We start from the raw sequence: 19,754 nt of genomic DNA, 5'->3' as shown, positions 1-19,754 counted from the left end.
AAGAAGAAGAGAAGAGATTGGATTTATACTCCACCCTTCACTACCCAAAGGTGTCCCAGAGCAGCTTACAAACTCCTTCCCCTCCCCACAACAGACACCCTATGAGGTAGGTGGGGCTGAGAGAGCTCTGACAGAAACTGCTCTTTTTCAAGAACAGCTGTGCCAGAACTATGGCTTGCCCAAGGTCATCCAGCAGGTGCAAGTGGAGGAATCAAACCCAGTTCTCCCAGATTAGAGTCCGCACACTTAACCACTACACCAAACCACTACATGTGGTAATTATACCTCCAGCCACTCATTGCTGCTTCCAAGGGGGGAGTGTCTTTTCCTTTCCCCGGTTGAAACATTTCAAGAGAGCTTCTTTCCCGGTACCACTACCTTGTCAGAATGACGTAGCAAACACAACCTCATCAACTGATGATTCACTAGTTTCAGCAAGAGCTGCCTTGCTGGGTCATACCAAAATCTGTCTAATCCAATGTTATATAATCTCAGTGCCAAATGTTTGGTGTTGCACCACACAAGCTTTCTTGGAACAGTGTTGAATTACTATAATTTGTCTTAAAGTATAAACATGTACCCCATAACACCCCTGTGACACTGTCATCGCAATGTTCTCCTTATGAAGTTGCCATTAAAGCCCTAGAAGATTATCAGTTAAATTTCAATATTGTGAGCAGCTGAATATCAGATGTTGGAACTAAGGCATCAGCACTAGTATCAAAACACCTCCTAGTGCTTGGCACCTCTTGGTCTCTAACAAAACTGATAAAACAGTGATAATAACTCACAGAAGTTTGAGAAGAGGCTTCAGTTCCGCCTTTATTTCATACACAGTAGCCATATGACGATGGTGCTGATGCTGAAACTGTGCTGCACCCCTCAGCACCAGCAGGTGGGGGACAGCAAATCCCAAATCTCATAATTCTCTACAAATCCCAATGCTGAAATTATCTAGACTTCTGGCTGAATTTAGCAGGCACTGCTCCCTACCCTATGTATTTGTTCCAGGTCAGATTCCAGGCTGTCTGTACCCAATCTTAAGTAAATTTGGTGGCAACTCTAGAGGGGCCTTTAGGCTCTGATGTGCAACAGGGATAAGAAGTGAACCTAAGTAGCTGTCTTATACTGAGTCAGATCATTGGTCCATCTAATTCAGTACTGGCTTCTCTGACTAGCAGAAGCTCTCCAGAATATCCTGTTGTTCCTCAAACTGAAGTTTTCAGGGTCTGAACCTGGGACCTTCAAGCACACAAAGCATGTGCTTTACCACTGAGACACAGCCCCTTCCTTATGGGCTGGCATGGAAGGCCCAGTGCGCATAGGGTGGAACAGCCGCAGTAAGATCTGAGACTTCCCCAAGACCTGGTGCACACCATACAAAGATGAGTTTACTCCATGCTCATTGGATGTCCTTGCAATTAATAACATTTGACACAGAGATGTGTCTATGAACATGCACTAAATATGAATCCAAAAGCTGCAACTGATTGAGGCTGCTTAGCACATGTTGTCACATGTCCCTTTTCACTGTTATGGTGTTCACAATAAGGCCCCACAGTGGGCACACTCCAAACTCACTTTATAAAAAAAGGTATCCCATTGTACCACTGTCATTGCAAATGTGAGCTCTTCCCATAATTCTCCCTGATGTCCCCATATCCATACGACAGTCCATTCTGTCACAAGACTTGAACATACCTAGGACCTCCCATTCCATGTCCCCAACTTCTTTCCTTCCTGCTCAGATATGGAATTATGACCTGTGCGTGCCAGTTAATCTGCCAAGTGGAATGTGGGCCAAGAGGGAGGAGGTGTTAGGCGCATTAAATCTCTCACCTTTCTTTAAGCCCCGGCTGCAGTTTTATTGGCAGAGTTGGTGGCCTGGGCCATGTTAGCAGCCCACATTGATTAACTCTTCCTCCTCATATTTCCCTCTTTCCTCGCCATATTCTCCCCCACCCAATTCTCTTCCTCGGCCACCTCACTGCAAAAAGAGACACATCAAGACACAGAAATTATCAACTCAGGGGAAAAAAGCTGATTAAAGAGAGCTCAATTTACAGCTTTGGTATTCCAGCTGGCTTTCAGAGAAGGCTGGAGGTTAATTCTCACTAACTGGGAGAAACTGAAATAGTGGTGTGAGCAAACTCTTAGCACAAGAGAGCTTTCTAATCTCATTGTAAGTAAAGGAAAAAGGTCAGGTGATTTGATATTTCCCCAAAAAGTTGCTAACTCTCATGGCTTTATTACAAGCATGTTCTGAAGCTCAAAAATAGCCTATAAAGTTTTGTCTTGTTTGTTGGAAACAATCTGTTCCAGTCCTCCTTCAGTTTACAGACCAATATTTAAAGACAAAGTGATCCAAGAACTAAGTGAATAAAGGCAAATAAGAATCCTTCTTTTATTTATAACATTTGGCAGCCTCCTTCACTACCCAAATATTCAAGGCAACATAAAGCATTCTGAAGAAACCATAATTAAAACCAAACAAAACAACTAAATACATTGTAAAGTTGAAATTAAAATATCAGCTCTATCCAAAACAGCAAGCCACAACAGGAGATCACAAAAACAGTCCACCCTAGAACAGTTCAGCTGATGCACACTAACCAGAGAGGGGTCAGGCCGATTTCCTTTAACCAGGCTCATTATGTTGAAATATGATGAACATTTGGCCTTGAGAATCCTTTAAATTTTATTTATTTATTTATTTTCATTACATTTATACCCCGCCCTTCCCGCGAACGGGGAATCTCCCTAAAACTTATGCACAAATCTGGGAAAGAGAGCAACAATCCATGCACATGGTTTTCAGTGAGAAGACTTAAAAGAACATGTTGTTGGCCTCATTAGTGTAACTTTCCAGTTGTTAGCAGCTCACCGTGCCATAATGCAAATACAATGGCTGCTGCTGATTTTATCAAATACCGGTGGCCTACAAGAGTAAGACTGGTGTGTGAAAATGAGAATGCAAGACTGCGAGATAGTGCAAAGCAACAACTTAATTATTACTTTACTTATGAAAAAAAACCAACACCCCCCCCCCCCAAGATTCCATTGATTTTCAGTGAGGATGTTCCTTTCTAGTGGATGTTCCACCAGCCTAAGAAGCCAGTCACAGAACTGCTTCAGTCTGAACCACTGTAGCAAATAGCCACCATGGACTGATTGGAAACATGTCTGTCATCCATACATGGCCAGTCATGAGAACTGGCTCTGGATACAGGCAGGACAAGGCTGCTTCAAAGTTGTTTCAGAAGGAGCCCTCAGCAGACTGTAAATGAACATGCACAAACATTTCTGCTTCATACCGTGCTTAATAATGTTTATCCATCCAGCACTAATCCCACTGTCCCTGGGCATGCAGGCCAGCTCAGGAATGGTAATTGCATTATAGCATGTGTTGCTGGAAATACAGCTTATGGTTACAATACAGCAGTAGTCCACAACAGAGAGCTACATCTGCCAGAAATGTTGGGGCTATTTGAAGGATGGTTAGTAAAGAAACACAGTGGGCAAAATCATTACATTTCATAGCCTGCGCTCCCCTTCCCCTGTTCTGTCTGCATAATTTTCATCAATCAGTTATCCTCACAGCTGTAGAAACAATGACCAAATTAATGCACCTTGATGTGAACAGCCAAGGGAATTATATGATGTCTTCCCCAGTAAACAGGCAACTTTCTCCCACAATTCCAAATGAGATTGCTGGCAGATCATTCTTTGCAAAGGCCCATTTTCCCGCTTCAAGATTTCACCAGTTCCCAATGCTTCTTCCCAAAAAGCACCTTATTCTACTAATTTTGCTCCCACTTCTCCTGAGCCTAATGTCCTTGAGATATTTGCAGACTCTTCTCCAGAGTCCTGGCCTACTTCATCCAAACTGCACATATTTAATAGTCAGCCCTGACATACCTCTCATTTACTGAGGCTCTCAATATTCCTCCCCCCTCCCCCACTACCCAGGTATTTTCCCATTCCTTTGAATGTCTTTGCAATTCTATTCCTTTCCAAACTTCCTTCAGCTCCATTGCCAAGTCTCATGATTTATGATTTATTATTTATTACTGCTGTTTTGTCAAAGCCTCAAAACTTTGCAGACAGATGCAGTGAAAACAACCACCACCACCCTCCACGTTCATTGGCAAAGGCAGAACTTTTCCATATTTTTTATTGTATGGTAACAACAGGAAATCAAGCACACTTATAAAGGCTCAAAGATGCTATTTTTCAAAGGCATTGGCTTGAACCTCCTTCCCCCGGACACAGAGATCTTTAAATAGACTCAAAGGAGGATCTCAATTGAGTGTACACACATACACACAGAGAGAATTCAAGTACAGGGCAGATCATGTTTCTGTCTGTCCCCTTGTTCTCTGATGAGGTTGTTCATATTCCAAAGGAAAGGTCAGGTTGTTTTAAAGAACAAAGCCCTTGTTTGTGAAAGAACACTAGAGATGGTTACTCAGAGCTCAGGTGATACCCCAAGGCTGGACTACTAGTAGGAAAGGCATAATACTGGAAGAGAAAATCTAGATCTTCTCAAGGCCCCGGGGAAATAAGGAGAAATTCTGAACTTAAAGCCTTTGTTTGCTCCTGATGGACAATCACATCTCAAGGCAACTTGCAGCCTTATACCAGAAACCTTTAAGATTTATTTACTAACTCAGTTCAGCATTGTTCATGGGCAGTCAATGCCTCACACTAACTAACCCTGAAGATTTACAGACAATGAATCTCAGCACCTGTCTCATCTTCAACATGGGCAGCAGGAGGAGGATCTATTTGCAGCACTACAGTCCCTTCCCAGGGATCTCACATGTAACTTGCTGCCAACTTCACAGCACACATAGCAGCTTGGGTTCACGGAGCTGTCAATCTGCCGTCTCTACCGCCAGCCATGATGCTTGACTCTAAAAAAATCAAAGGAAATTCCACAAACTGCAGGGCCAGTTATCTCCAGATGGAGAGAGACACTGAGGTGCAGTACACTACATGTGTGATTGATGCAGGCTGCCAGCCCAGGGGCTTCTCAGAACCCATTCCAAGAAAGTATTCTTCATGCTCATGGCTAAGATCCCAAGAGAATGTACGGCTGAGAATAGGTTCTTTGAAGAGTAGTTAAGTAGATGAACTTGAAATTAAAGCAGAACCTCCAGACCTGGATATTGGTACCCTCTGAGACATTCTGGATACAGACCCTTCAACAAGCCATTAATGGCCACACAAACTGTACTCCACACAAGACCCTTGTCATACCACAACTGTTTGAACACAGAGATGTTGTGCCTTACCTTTGAAAGAGAGCTGCACCCTTGGTGCAGCAAATAGGTAATCCTTGGAGTAGGATGGCTGCCAGCCCACGATTAGCAGGGTGGCCCAGAGCAAAAAGCCAAACAGGGGCATGATCAGGAGAGCTGAGAACCCAAAGTCCAGGCAAAATTCTTAGGCAGTCTAGCAGAGGGAGAAAAAGAGGACACCAAAGAAATGTGTTATTAACGGGTCACAAGACAAGAACTGAACAACTAAAATTTCTCTACTGGAAGGCTGCTCTATTCTTCCACCCAACCACACCCATGTCAGTGGAACAATAAACTTGGGAGGCTTACAAAAGCACCAGGCAGTCTTCCATAAGGCAGGTCCAGCTCTCCAATGTACAACCCTGGTCAATCACCTTCATTTCAGGTATACTCAGGAACATAATGAAAGAGCACTTAGCATATGTTTCTGTTGGCAGTGCTGTTGCAGTACTTCTTGGCTCCAAACTCCAGATGTATAAATGACTTCTGCATATGATAGTCCCCTGACAGTTCAAATGGCTGACAGGAACCCATGTGAGCCATGAGTAATGAGGGCCAGCCTGTGTGGGCTGCTGGAGTGTAGAGGATCCAAACAATTATCTACTCCCACAGTGGATCCTGAACATCAATTCCCTTTTTTCTTCTACAGCCCTACCATTTTATTATGATTTTATTTGGTCTGACACTTTGCCCGGTGTTAAATATACTCTGGCACACACTGCAGTTTGGAGCATATTCTAGATAATTATTTGTATTAACTTTTGCCCAGCTTTGCTTTCCATGGGTTTTTATTGTGAGTTTGTTTATTTGAACCTCTAGCCCTGAACCATACTCAGCTCCCATAAATATTTCTAGTCCTCAAGGTTGCAAAGAACAGGCTGAAAATTACCCTACTTGCCACAGAACTTGCATACTTTTGGTAACTGAAACTCACCCCCATCCTTTTGCCCACCCATGCCTCTTCTGGATGGAAAAAAAAGCTATAATGTTGTATCTTTCTTTCTTGCCTTCCTCTGGGAGACACAGAACTGGGTAGATATCATTAAAAGTACTATTTTATTTTCAGAAATTAGGAAGAGCCTTCCCTCCCTTTGGCAGTTCCTTTTATAACATATCATCAGCCTCTCAGGTAACTGTAGGGCCCCACATACTATGATATCATTTGCATTTCCATTTTGTGTTTTTCCATTATACTCATTTGCTATTTAACATCCTGTATCAATGATAGGCCACCTACCCTTTGCTTTTATTGTACTCATATGCTGCAATCACACACACTAAATAATCCACTTTCAATGCACTTTCAATGAACTTTCCAACTGGATTTTGCCAGTTCACACAGTAACAGTGAGCAAAAAAACCATAGAGGTTTGCCCAAAAACTAGAGTGTACCACTCCTGACATAAGCAACGTGATGATGTCACTTCTGGGTGATGTCTTTGCACCTCCTAATGAGGAACCAGGAGCCCCCTGCCATATCAGTGGTAGGACCTGGCAACCCTAGGATAGAGTCATTGCCCAGCAATTGACAAATCTGCTGTGCATGCAAAAGGTCCCAGGTTCAATCCTCCAAGTTTCCAGTTAAAAGAACCAGAGAGTAATTACATGAAAGACCTCTACCTGAGACCCTGGAGGGCCACTGCTGGTTAAGTACACTGTACTGACCTCAATCAACCAAGGGTCTAACTCAATACAAGGCAACTTCCTGTGTTCAACAGCTGATTTAGATGATGGGGGCAGATGGAATAGTTAGAGGGGTTACATTTTGTCTCTTTTAACCTTTTCATTGAGTGTAAGGATTATCATAATCAGGGTTATGTTATTTTATCCTCTAAACAGGAGATAAACTGAGGGTATGAGAAATGGAAATGAAGAATGTTGTGGTCTTTACACTTGAGAGGGAGGCAGGTTTGATAGGGCTAGACAGGGGTTGGTTTATTGTGTATTTATTTAGATCATTTATACCCTGGGACTCTTGGGGTGGCTTGTAAAGTTAAAAGAAAAAAGCAGATCTATCAACAACAATAAAATATGCAGAAAAGGGGGGAGGGGAGACATGCCAGGGACAAACAAGCCACCCCTAAAAACTAAAACACTGACCAGCAGTGAAACCAACCTGCAGTAAAAGTAACTTGAGAGACATGTTAGATAAAAACAGGATAAAGAATCAAGATAAAAGAAACATAGGAGCAGCCAAACAATAACATACAACCTCACTAAAAGAACAAATCAACAGAATATGACCAGCAACAACTCTGGAATGAAAAAAAATGTTTGCCAAGCATTGAAAACTCACTAAGCTTGGCACCACACAAATCACAGAAGGGAGGGGAGGTGGTACAACTGAAAGACCTTGTTACTGGTATTCATCTTCCTAGTCTCAGGCAGTGGGGGCACCTGGAGCAAGGTCTCTAATGAGAAAATTAACTGACAAACAAGCTCTCCGGAGAGCAGGCAGGCTTTTAAATACCCTAGTCCCAGACTAGTCTCTGTAGGGTTTTCAAGTTAAGCCTGTTGCAGCAAAAACAAAAAAGGTATCTTTACCAGCGCAGGACAATAAGTGTTAGAAGATGAGATTCTTTTCTGGGTTTCTGCTGTTTTATAGGGATGCTAAATTTGGGATACATTATCTGAATGCTGATGTCTCAAGAGCATCATTGGAATGGTTGACATCACAAGTCAGGTTGCGGTCAGTAGGATCCAGGACAGGCTGGTAGACATCTGGAAAACACTGGAGAGCCTAGAGGAGTTGTGGTGGGCAACCAGTGTGATTTTAATATATTTTGTCACCCCAATCAGGGCACAGTTTTGCAAGCATGACACTCAATGTGTGGCTGCCATTAACTAAGTATCAGTACAAGTTAACTAGGAAGTACCCCTCAGCCGTAAAGGAAGAAATAGCAGGCTGACATAACTAGACTCTTTACCCTTTTTATGTACATGCATTCCATCAAGTCACAACCAACTTAGGGCAAGGGGCTTTCAAGGCAAGTGAGAAATAGAGGTGGTTTGCCATTGCTTTCCTCTGCAGAGTTTTCCTTCAGGCATCCTTGATTTGAGCAAAAAAGAAACCTCTGACCTTGCATGTATTACCAAGATCTAGTTAGATGGCTATGGTCTGTGGATGCCCAGATGTCTCCATCCAGGTACTCAGTGTAGCAGCAAGTGATCTTAAAGACACTTTGGTTTAATGATGGTACCCATCTAACATAGAACAGGAGAGCTTGGATGTCTGCACTCCTACTACATTTTGGTCTCTCCTAGTCACTGAGGTCTGCAGATGGTGCTTTAGGATTCACTGCTATGCTGTAACCACCAGACTGCAGCAGTGCCTAGGAGTGCTTTTCACTTACTACATCAGGAATTACAGTTGTGGCCCTTTCACTGCAATTTGGATATGATCTGCCTTTAGAATCACAACATGATTATTGCAATGCACTGTAAGTGGGGCTGCCACTGAAAAGCATTCATAGGTTGCAGCCAGTGCAGAATGCTGTGGCCTGCTTCCTGATGGGGATGGGGGTTGTCAAAAGCCGCACATTACTCCATTTCTCTAGGGTCTGCCTTACTGCTTTCTGAGCATGATTCCAGGTGTTGGCTTTATCCTTTAAAGCCGAAAAGTAGCACAGGCCACACTTCTCTATGATATCTATAATTTGCTAAAGGTGGCTTTAAAACATTTTGTTCTGCACACATCAATGGCAAATCACATAAGGAAATGTTCTCAGCAATTGCTCCCCAATTTCCCTCGGCTGCAAGTCCAAGCCTAAGCAAGTACAGGCAATTAGTGGCTGGAATGAAGATTAACTTAATCAACTACTTTCTAATATTTTATGCATGTGTTTATACTATTTCAATTATGTGTTTTGTACAGAATCTTTACTGTTGCCACCTATCCTGAGCCCAAAACCTGGGGTTCCATATTTAACTCTGCTTAGGAGCATTGTTAAATCAGGTAAATGGCTGAGGTCCACACACTTGAGTTTGTCATTGTGTAACATCTGTACAGCTACAGCAGACTGCTAGTTATTACACAAATATACAGAGAGAAGAACCTTAATCTTACATATAATGCCTCACCTTAGCCTAAATTTCTAAAAAGCCATGTTAAGGAACTTTCTCTGACTACGTAACACCAATAGAACAATTCAAGAATATGGATCAGTATTCAAATACAAGTTGCTGTGGCACTCTGATAGGTATTCATAATTTTGGTAGGATCAAATACAAGTTGCTGTGGCACTCTGATAACATGCTTGGTGCATCTTTTCACAGATGGGACTATAGCAGAATTTTCCTTTGCAGTTTAAGAAGCCTACAGGAGGAATGAATACCAGGCCATTCCAGCCCAACTGCAATTAACGGGCTCACATGTTGCTCTCATTTGGTAAAGTAAACAGAGTTTGATTGAGGGGCAGTAATCAAGTCCTCTCCTCTAGGGGCTATAAGGACTCTTTTCATTCCTATCTTATAGTAGCAGGAGCCAAAGCCAGCAGCCCACCCACTAGGGGCCCTTCACCCCACAAAACTGCCCTTTCCCCACACAGAGAGAGGGAGGGGGAAAGGAGGGTGGGGTGTTCCTCCTCCTTCTCTGCCCTCCCACTGAGCACAGAAATGCACTGAACCAGGGGAAGTACTTTGTCCAGTACACTCTCCACTTTCTTGGCAGAATAAATCTGGACTTAATCATTTAAAAAGACAGAATGCATTTTCCTTAGAAGTAAGACTTAAAAAAAAAAGAGTTTGTGTGTACTAGACCATCTGGGCTCCACTGGGGTCTTAGCGGGAACAGATTTGACAGACTTGCCTAGATAGAGTGCCAGGGGCCCTGTGAAACTAGCTAGCCAGAATTCAGGTGGGACTGAGCACGTGTGATTTACAACATTACCTTTGTTCATCCTCAAGTGTAAGTTACACACAGCTTTCTCCACTTCAGCAAAGACTATCACAAATATAAAACACTTTCCAACATGGAATCCACCCTTGCCTTTAAACCAGAGTCTCTGGGTTTGAACCTGCAATAGCTCCCTGCTCTTCAGTTTCTCTAGCTGTGTGGTCAGACGTGACACAGCAACTGAGTGGCTGACCTCTACATAATTTGTTTGCTTTTTGTAGTTCTAGCTGGTAGAGGGTAACAAAAGCCTTTATTCCAGGATAATTGTAAATAATTCTTTCATGCTGAGCTATAAGTAAATATACCACAGAAATGACTTAGTTTATTGCAGAAGAGTGGTATCCAGGATGTGAAACTGGCCATTCTAGAAAGCCCTTGGTTGGCACTTACAAGAGCCAGTTTGGTGTAGTGGTTAAGAGCATGGACTCTAATCTGGGAGAACCAGACTTGATTCCCCACTACTCCACATGCAGCAGCTGGGTGACCTTGGGTCAGTCATAAGTTCTTTCAGAGCTGTTCTCTCAAGGGCAGTTCTCAAGAGAGCTCTCTCAGCCTCACCTACCTCACGGGGTGTCTGTTGTGGGGAGGGGAAGGGAAAAGGATTGTAAACCACTCCGAGGCTCCTTCAGGTAGTGAAGGGTGGTGTATAAATCTCTTCTTCTCTTTCATAGTGCTGTAAGCTTTGATTGACCACCACTTTTCACAGAAGTCAATGATAAAAAACTCCTCCCATTGCAGCACCCTTTGTTTTATGTTGTCTAAAGTGTGCCCAGCTGGAAAACCCATTGTACAGGAGAGCTAAACAAATGCTGAGAATTAATCACAGGAGTCTCTAGACTAAAGAGATGGACAGGTGGATAGGACCTGTAAGCAGATTTAGAATAGAAACATCATAATATATATAGGTGACTTGATTTCAATACAAGCAGTCTTGACCATAACATAGTCACATGACATCACTACATGGGAGGTTTTTTGTGTGTAGTAACTATAATGAACATGTTTGGGGCGCATGCACATCATTATGACTAGCAAAAGGGTTAAGCTTGGGGTCAAGTTCGTTCACTTCCTCTCTGCCTAGGAAGCAGGTGGTATTTTGTTTCTCTGTCTAACTGAGCCTACTAAGCTTTTAAGATTCCTTGGATGCAACACGTGACATTCAATTACAGTTTAAGTCAGGCCATTGTGGTGTGTGATCCCTCCTTTCACTCCCCTCTACCATGTTCTCTGACTGTCCCTTGGTCTTGCTAGACTGGACAGAGAGAACTGCTCATACTCTGTTACTACCACAGAACATCCTGTAACACTTCCCTGTTTGCCCAGTACTCTGTTACATCCTGTAACACTTCCCTGTTTGCCCAGGGGCACCATAGCATTAGGGACATCACAGCACCAGGCATGCACCAAATCTGTATATTCCACATGTGCATACATATGTACACCCGGGGAGACTAATGGACCCAATTGGGTTCCAGAATGCTCTAAAGGATCCAATGCCCCCCAGTGATTCATTAGATGCACTGAGAAGACTGGAACTCCCATCTCTCTGAAGCCATCGATGAAATTGCCCCATTAAGTCCTCTTCACTCCCAATCCAAATTATTCCTCTGGTATGCTTTGGAACTCAGAGGGATGAAATGGGAGATGACTACAGCAAGTTTGACAGTGAACTCGTGACAAAGCTGCAGGAACATCTTAGAGGACATTTATGAAATCCTGTGAGATGGCCATGAAGACTGCTAAGGAGTTCTATATGGCCTCCATTGCATCCACCCAGCACAATTGTTTAGGGTAATTAAATCTTTAACTTCTCTCAGTGAGAGAACTCAAAATGTTGGTAATTCAGCCATTAGCTGTGAGGCCTTTGTGAACTTTATTGCTGAGAAAGTCTCATTGCTTTGCCATGACTTCCCAGCCAATATTGATACAGTAACTGAACTGGAGGCCCTTTGGTCATCTTTCAATTCAGTATTCAACAGCTTCATCTGACTCTCCTGGGCCAATGCTGACAGGATTCTGGGTGCTGTTAGGCTAGTGAAAGCTGGTGGTGAGGGACTATGGGCCCCCCGGTAGACATTATCAATCTGTCCCTGGACTTGGGGGGGTCTATCCTGAGTGATTGAAAGAGGCTGCGGTTGTACCACTCTTAAAGAAGCCAACCTTGGATCCTATGGATCCCTCCAATTACCACCCTGTCTCAAGTCTTTTGTTTCCGGGTAAGGTAATTGACAGAGTGGTCACAGAACAGCTCCAGAGTTTCCTGGAAGATACAATGACCCTGGACTCATTCAAGTCTGGCTTCTGCCCTGGCCATGGGATGGAGACAGCATTGGTCTCCCTCACAGATGAGTTCCACAAACAGCTGGACTGAGGTGGGTCAGTGCTGCTGCTGCTGTTGGATTTTACAGCAGCATTTGACTTGGTCAATCATGATCTTCTGACCCCCAGCCTTGCTGACATAGGACTGTGGAGTAGTCTTGCAGTGGCCTACCTCATTTCTCCAACACTGGGAAAGAGGGTGGCACTGGGGAAGAACATGTCACCCAGGTACCCCTTAGTTTGTGGGATTCCTCAGGGGACAATCCTCTCTCCAATGTTGTTTAACATCTCTATGCGCCCCCTTTCCCAACAGGTGCAGAATTTCAGGCTGGGGGTGTCACCAGTATGCTGATGACACCATCTGTTGATGGGAAGCCAGCTGGACACTGCCCCAGCAAATCTGGCTAAGGGGCTGGAGGCTGTGGTGGGATGGTTGAAACAGAATCGGCTGAGACTGAATCCTGCCCAGATGGAGGTTCTGTGGTTCGGATGGGGAGACTCAGGTTTGGGGTGCCTGCTCCCAGCCCTTGATTGTGTGCCCTTAAGACCAGCACCAACTGTCAGGAGTGATTCTGGATCTATACACAGTAATCAATGCAATGGTCACCTCCAGACTAGACTACTGTAACTTGGTCTATGTAGGGCTACCCTTGAGATTGACCTGGAAACTCCAACTGGTACAGAATGCAGTGGCACGGGTCCTCATGGGGATTCCAAGAACAGCATATATTCAACCTGTGCTGTGTGAACTGCACTCGCTTCTGGTGGAGTACTGGATCAGGTTCAAGGTTCTGGTGTTAACTTTTAAGGCCCTTAATGGTATGGGACCCATGTATCTCCAGAACTGCCTCTCCTGGTATACCCCCAGAAGAGGATTGTACTCAGCAGATAAGAACAGGGTGGTCCCTGGCCCGCAAGATATCTGGCTGCCCTCAACCACAGCCAGGGTGATTTCTGCCCTGGCTCCAACCTGGTGGAACTCTCTGCCAAATAACATTCATGCCCTGCAGGACTTGATGCAATTCTGCAGGGCCTGTTAGGCAGAGATGTTCTGCCAGTCATTTGGTTGAGGACAGCATCTTTCTGGCACTCCCACCCCTTGTGTCCCCGTGAGGCAGCAACACAACTGGAATTTTTAGCATCATCTGTTAAATTGATTGTTGTGTTTTTACTGTTTTTAACTGCTTTTAATTATTTATTATATGAATTTATTTCATGCCTTACTCCACCCTGAGCCCTGTTTTTACAGGGAAGGGTGGTTTAAAATCCAGTTTAATCAATAAATAATAAATACATCTCTCTAGGTATAATCAGTGTCCTATAATCAAAGTAAAACCTCCAACCATCTACATAACTATACACATTATTAGCAAAACAGCCAAATTCTTAAGAAATTAATCAGGTTGACCAAAACCAAATTGTAGTTTAAACAAGAAAAAAAGAAAACAGGGAGAGAAAAGCCAACCAAGCAGCTTAGCAGCGGCAGAACTGCCCTCTGTGTTGCGCTATGGCAAGGTATGGCCAGGGACGAGGAATGTGCCCTGACACTCTTGACACTGCCCCCTCTGGTTGTCTGGTGAGCTGCAGTAAAGTGCAGGAAAGTGGGGGTTAATGACAGAAACAAACTTCAGGGATTTCACAGGAAAATCCTTGGAATCAGTCAAACAAATCCAGACTGGCTCTAAGGACATTTAGAGTAATGGATGGACCCTCAGGAGAATGCAGTTTTCTTCAGCTGTGGGCAATACACTACTATTGCAGGAGTTAGACTTTCCCGGGAGCAATATATCATAGCAATTTCCTTTACACTAGGTAAATATTTGTGTTATTTGTCTGTCTTTCCACACACATTTCTACTTCCCCCTTTTGGAGATTCTACACTCAGTGCACACATGTCAGGCTTTTCTGGAACCAGAATGTCTAAAAACTAAATTACCCTGTGAAATAAAAGCTACAATCGGCTGCTGTTAAATCAAGCCCCTGCCGGCCTTGGGAAATAGTTCTGGCAAATACTGATATTGCATTTGGATTGTGCTGTGCGTGCCAGTGAGAGCGAGTGAGATGGCAAACAAAGGAAAAGAGCAGAGAAGGGGGGGAAGGAGGGAGGAGGAGAGGAATGCAAGAAAAAAAAGAGGAGGGAGGCAAGGAGCTGCAGAAAGTGGGGAGCGAAAGGCAAAGAGATTGAGAGAATACCATTCTTCAGAACAGTTGCTAAATCTAAATCTCTCTGCACTGATGGAAGTGGAGTGAGTGAGCAGGCTAATGGGTCACCACACAGACTAAGGAATGCACTAGTATGCCATGCCTGGAGACCTGGGGTCCTTTGGCATATGAAGCTCAGCCACTTCTCAGTCCCTGATAAATAAACAGTGGTTAATCCAACCACTTCTGAGCTGAGATCATAATGAAAGAAAGAAAAGATTGGGGACCCCCTTCTGCTGGCTCCTGGCATGTCTGTTCAGGAAGAGAGGGGTCTCTGATCAGTTTCAGTTTATAAATGTCAGCATATGCATCTAAGCCTCCTGAGAAAGGAGTTTACAGTACAGGAAATGTTCAGGGAAAGGCAAAAGATCAGGGATATGAAAGGAATTATTAATAACTCCGTGACTAATACATGCACGAACACAAACGGACAACGACAACAGCAAAATCTGTGCAGCTTTTGGGCAGGGCAAATAACTTTACCAAACTATGCTGAGCTGCAGTAACCCTCTGATCCCCGCTGTTGCACTATGGCCTTATTCCTGTGCTTCCCTGTCCTATTTTTAAGCAAGCAGAATCTCCCCCAAGAAGATTTTATTCCATCTGGACTGTTGTTTCTGGGGCTTTCTCAAAATAGTTCTCTTCAAGAGGAGAGATTTCTTCTTTGCTTTGTAACATCCCTTCTTCATTTTCACTGCCTTTTACAGACTCCACATAATCAACTGAGAATTCTGACAACAGTAGGGAGCAGATTAGACAATTAGATTATGGGATGTATGAAATTGTCATAGACTGAACCAGACCACTGGGCCCTGCTCTTCAGTGGTTCACTCTGAGGTCTGTCCCAGCCCTGCTCCCCTTTTAATTTGACAGTCCAGAAACTGAACTGGGGACCTTCTGCATAGAAGATACCATACTTATAACTAAACTATAGGTCCTTCCAAAAGGGCAGTAGGTCAAATAAGCCAATAAGATGAACTCTGCTTTTGGGCCAAATGGCTGAACATGTTACGATGACGCTTGCCTTCAGTTTTTAATTGTTCCACAGCTATTTGCTAACTCGCAATGGAGAAACCAATCACATTTAAGACTGCCTGCTGAGGAAAGGCCATGTGACTTCTTTTACAGCCCTCTTGACTTCCATTCATAAGAGAAAGGACTCAACTTGTAACTATTACTGCAGCCCATCCATGTTCTGCTTGCTATATAGTAGAGCACTTGTTGAATTAAGGTGAGGAGGAGCCGGGGCCCAAGTAAATGGAGAGAGTTGTAAGGAGAAGAGGCTGAAAACTTTTATGTTCCCCTTTGATCACAATCAGATAGGTTTTTTGCTCCCTCCCCATCCAAGAGTCAGTGTTCACTCTTTTTTAAGTATACAAGCATAGGGTGAAACTGTGGAAGTAGTATTCCTGTTTAAAGAGAAGTTACACACTTTTTTTATACTGGCAGGCATATAGTGGGTAGTGTAGAATCAGAGTTTTATGGCCCAGCAGCAGCTTGGCCAACTAGGTAACATATGATTACTAAAGGGAACATAGTAATCAAACACAGCAAAACCCAATGTTATGATGAAGGATTTGCATTTAAGAGGGGATAAAATGTACACTGATATACTTAAAAATTAAAACCTTATTAACTAGTGTGAAGAAAAGTAACTGCATTCTGTGCATATACAGCTCTGCCAAAAAAAATGTGACAACCATTTGCTCTGAAAATGCAAGACAAGTTAATATAATATAAAAGAGTTATAATAATGAAAAACTGCATTTAAGTGGCCTTGCAATGCAAAAAACCAACAAGATACTTAGTTGGCTGATGTGGAATTTCAACAACACAATGCCTCCTCTCCACTTACAAGGCCACTTGGAAAGAGGTGTAGGCAAAGAAAACCAGGCCAAAATTTCTATATTGGTATAGTCAAGCATTTCTATAAGCTAGTGTCTTTTCTCTGATAAGATTAAAGACTTCAAGCTACAGGCACAAGAAACAAGACAATTACAGAATGGCCTGTCCTCTAATGCTAATGCTTAGGGAAGTGGTGAGAAGGGAAATGAACCCACTTGGATGGTAGCCACTGATGGTCCTGTGCTTTTTGTATTTGACTTTTTTTTGTTGAGGATTCAGTTATTTAAACAGCATTTAAGTGTTCTCATCCCCTAATATGTGCAGAAACCTACTTGAAATTCACATTTTGACATGTTATATTAAATAGTATTCCAGGAGTGGATGCTTTTAAATAGTTAAGGGATGCAGATTTTACTGTTGCATTCCATGGAGACCCAATTGAAGCCTCTGCTGTGAAGACAGCATGAACTGTTTGTACAGTATTAAAGAAGCCTAAGAGAGCCACTTCTTTCAAAGGTGTATTTTCAACGCCCTGTCTATAAGTCAAATAAATAAATATTCCAGCTGTTGTGGGTTGTATGATTCATTCAGAGACGCTAAAAGCTATTTAGAAGTTCCTTGTGAAAACTGCCTTCCATCCAGACTACTGCGAAAGGGAGGGTTCTCAAGCATCAAGAGAGCGACAGCGTGCAAGCAGCCACCTGTCTGCTTCCTCGGGTGCGTTCTCACAGCAGGTTCCCGATGCACTTATTTATATTTATATCCCGCTTGGTATGGTGAAGGTTAAACCGCCCAGAATGCACATCCGCGATACAAATGACCCTCGTCCACACGAAGGGCAAGAGAGACGCTTTTGAGGCATGCAAACCTACAGGCCCTCACAGAAGACCCTGTGAGCACCGTGTGTGTGTGTGTGTGTGTGTGTGTAGGAAGTCATTGGCCCACCGTGTGTGTGTGTGTGTGTGTGTGTGTGTGTGTAGGAAGTCATTGGCCCAGTTAGGGTAGAAGGCCCCAAAGGGCGGGGAGGGGCACGCGAGGAAGGTGACCCTCGCCATAACAGGGGCGACCTTCGTCAGTGGTGTTTGACATGAAAGGCGGCGAGGAAACCACCTAGGCGCACCAAGAGGGAGAGGGAGAGCCCCTGGCCGGCCACGGCAGCAGCAGGCCCGCCATAGCATTTTACCTCAGGAGTTGCTTGAGTTGCAAAAGGGGCCGAGCTCCCGGCCTCCCTCGGGCACACAGCCACACCTACCGCCCTCCTAGCGGGACCGCTGCAACTAATTTGGTGGGATACCAAAAACGGCGGGAGAGGGAAGAAGAGGGCAGAAGAAAGGCGGGAGAGGAAGAGCGCGAGTCTTTCCCTCCGTCGGTGCTGAGGCTGGACCGCGGCTTCAGTAGCCCCGGCCATACCGAAGGAGCGGCAGAGTCTCTCTAGAGCCAACACTCCACACACCAAAAAACCACCGTTTCATTCTTCAACTTTATGCCCTGTGATCCTCCAGCTCTGCAGCGTGCCGAGAAACACACAAAAGTCGTGGCCGCAGTCACCACACGTGAACGTTCAATCCGTCTGTAACGCGCACGTGTACAACCTGTCTCAGCCGTCGTTTTCTCCTACATTCATAACATTCACACGTGGAACCAAGGGGGGGGAGAGTCCACTATTGCGCGTTTGTGCGTCCCGATGCGTGTCTACTCGCGAGCAAGTGAGTACGGCGTCTAAGCCCCGTTCCCTCCCTCGGCGCTTGCCCCAGAGATACTAGTCGGGACTCCTCCAGAGCGTGAGTGCCCCTCCAGTCTGAGGCGCCGGAGGAACGAGCGAGGCAAGGAAGCGCTTCTCGCCCACAGAGCGCGGAGTCGGCAGCCGCCCCCTTGCGGGCGGCTTGTTCGCACCCCAACCGCTCATACGGAGGGCATGGTTTGTGGCGCGGGGCCAGCGGCGTTTTGAGCTGCCCGGCGGGAGCCTGCCTTCTCGGCGCCTGCCAGCCCTTCGGAGGTGCGTGTCCCGCACCCCACGCCCCGGAGTCGTCCCCCCCCCCCAGTCTCTCCGGCGGCGCGGCGAGCCGCCGTCTTCTCCTCTAGCTTTCCCATCGTTGCCTTCTGAGGGACAGCAGGAGTCTCGACCAGAACAAAACCCCGCCAGTCCGACCTCGGCACCCCTCTGGGGAGAAGGAGGAGGATCCCTGCCAAGTCAAAGCGGCCAGGATTTCATCATCATCATCATCATCATCATCATCATCATCATCATCATCATCATCATCATCATCATCATCATTATTTTGCCTCCTTGCTTGCCCGACCCCCCCCCCCTTTCTGGATTCCTGCTCAACTTTCCGGGCGCAGAGGCGGCAAAGCCGGATCCAGCCACTGTCACTTCTTGGGCAGCAGGAGCGGAGGGGCCGCCGCCTACTGAAAGTTTGCCGCTTTGCGCACTTCTTCCCCGGCTCCCTTGGCCTTGATCCAGGTGGTCCTTCGAGTCCCGCTCGCCTCCCCAGGAATCCCACCCACCCCCCTCTCTCAAGCACGCCGGAGCAAGTGGCGCGAGGACCAAAGCAAGAGCGGGTCCGGAAGGGGCACCGGCACTTACTGTCGTCCGGAGAAAATCAGCAAACCACCCCCCGCCCCGGTCCTTCCCCACCCAAACGAGACCGGCCGGCTGGCTGCTCTTTTGACAGAGACCCTCCAGCCGCTTCCCGCATTGGGAAGCCAGCAAAGGCTGGGCGGAGGGTGGCGGGACTCCCCCAGGGCTGGGCAGCCCCGTTACCGGCTCAGCTCTCCCTCGGCGCAGACTTACCTTGCTGGGCGGAGGCGCAGAGCTGGGGCAAAAGCCGCCGGCTGGACGCTCCCCAGGCAGCTTTGCCGCTCGCTGGTGGTAGGATCCGAGAAGCGCTGGCTCCCAACTCCCAAGTGGGGGTGGGGGAGGAAGGAGCGGAGCCCCTACGGACGCCAAAGGGGCATTTCTCAACAGCTGTCCGGGGAGCAGCGTCCCACCGCCGCCATCCCGCTCTTTGCCTTCGCCAAACCTTCCTGGACTTGGAATTCAGGACCCGAGGAGGTCTCTTCTCCAATCCATGGAGACGCTCGATTTACAGCCGAGCCGGTTCTAGAGGCAGCCAACCGGGTGGGACTTCTTCTTCGCCACCGAGCAGCTGGTTTGACTTTTTCGCTGCTCCTCTGGCCGCTTGTCCGAG

The 19,754-nt window shown here is 45.6% G+C and overlaps 1 protein-coding gene across 1 annotated transcript in view; it reads right to left on the bottom strand.

Annotated features, from left to right (window-relative positions):
* The window catches only part of SEMA3F (semaphorin 3F), a 172,339-nt gene extending 152,909 nt beyond the window's left edge, over positions 1-19,430 (bottom strand). The window contains exons 1-2 of the mRNA XM_015421243.1: positions 19,358-19,430; positions 5,298-5,457 (exon numbers count right to left, since the gene is read on the bottom strand). Coding sequence (XP_015276729.1) covers positions 5,298-5,409 — 112 coding nt within the window. The 5' untranslated portion in view covers positions 5,410-5,457; positions 19,358-19,430. The remainder of the gene's footprint in view (positions 1-5,297; positions 5,458-19,357) is intronic.
* Positions 19,431-19,754: the final 324 nt, after the last annotated feature.

Source organism: Gekko japonicus, unplaced genomic scaffold (assembly GCF_001447785.1).
Source record: "Gekko japonicus isolate JY-2015 unplaced genomic scaffold, Gekko_japonicus_V1.1 scaffold364, whole genome shotgun sequence".
Lineage (NCBI taxonomy): Eukaryota > Metazoa > Chordata > Lepidosauria > Squamata > Gekkonidae > Gekko > Gekko japonicus.
Note: the sequence above shows the minus strand (reverse complement) of the source record. Positions and strands in the feature narration are given on the sequence as shown.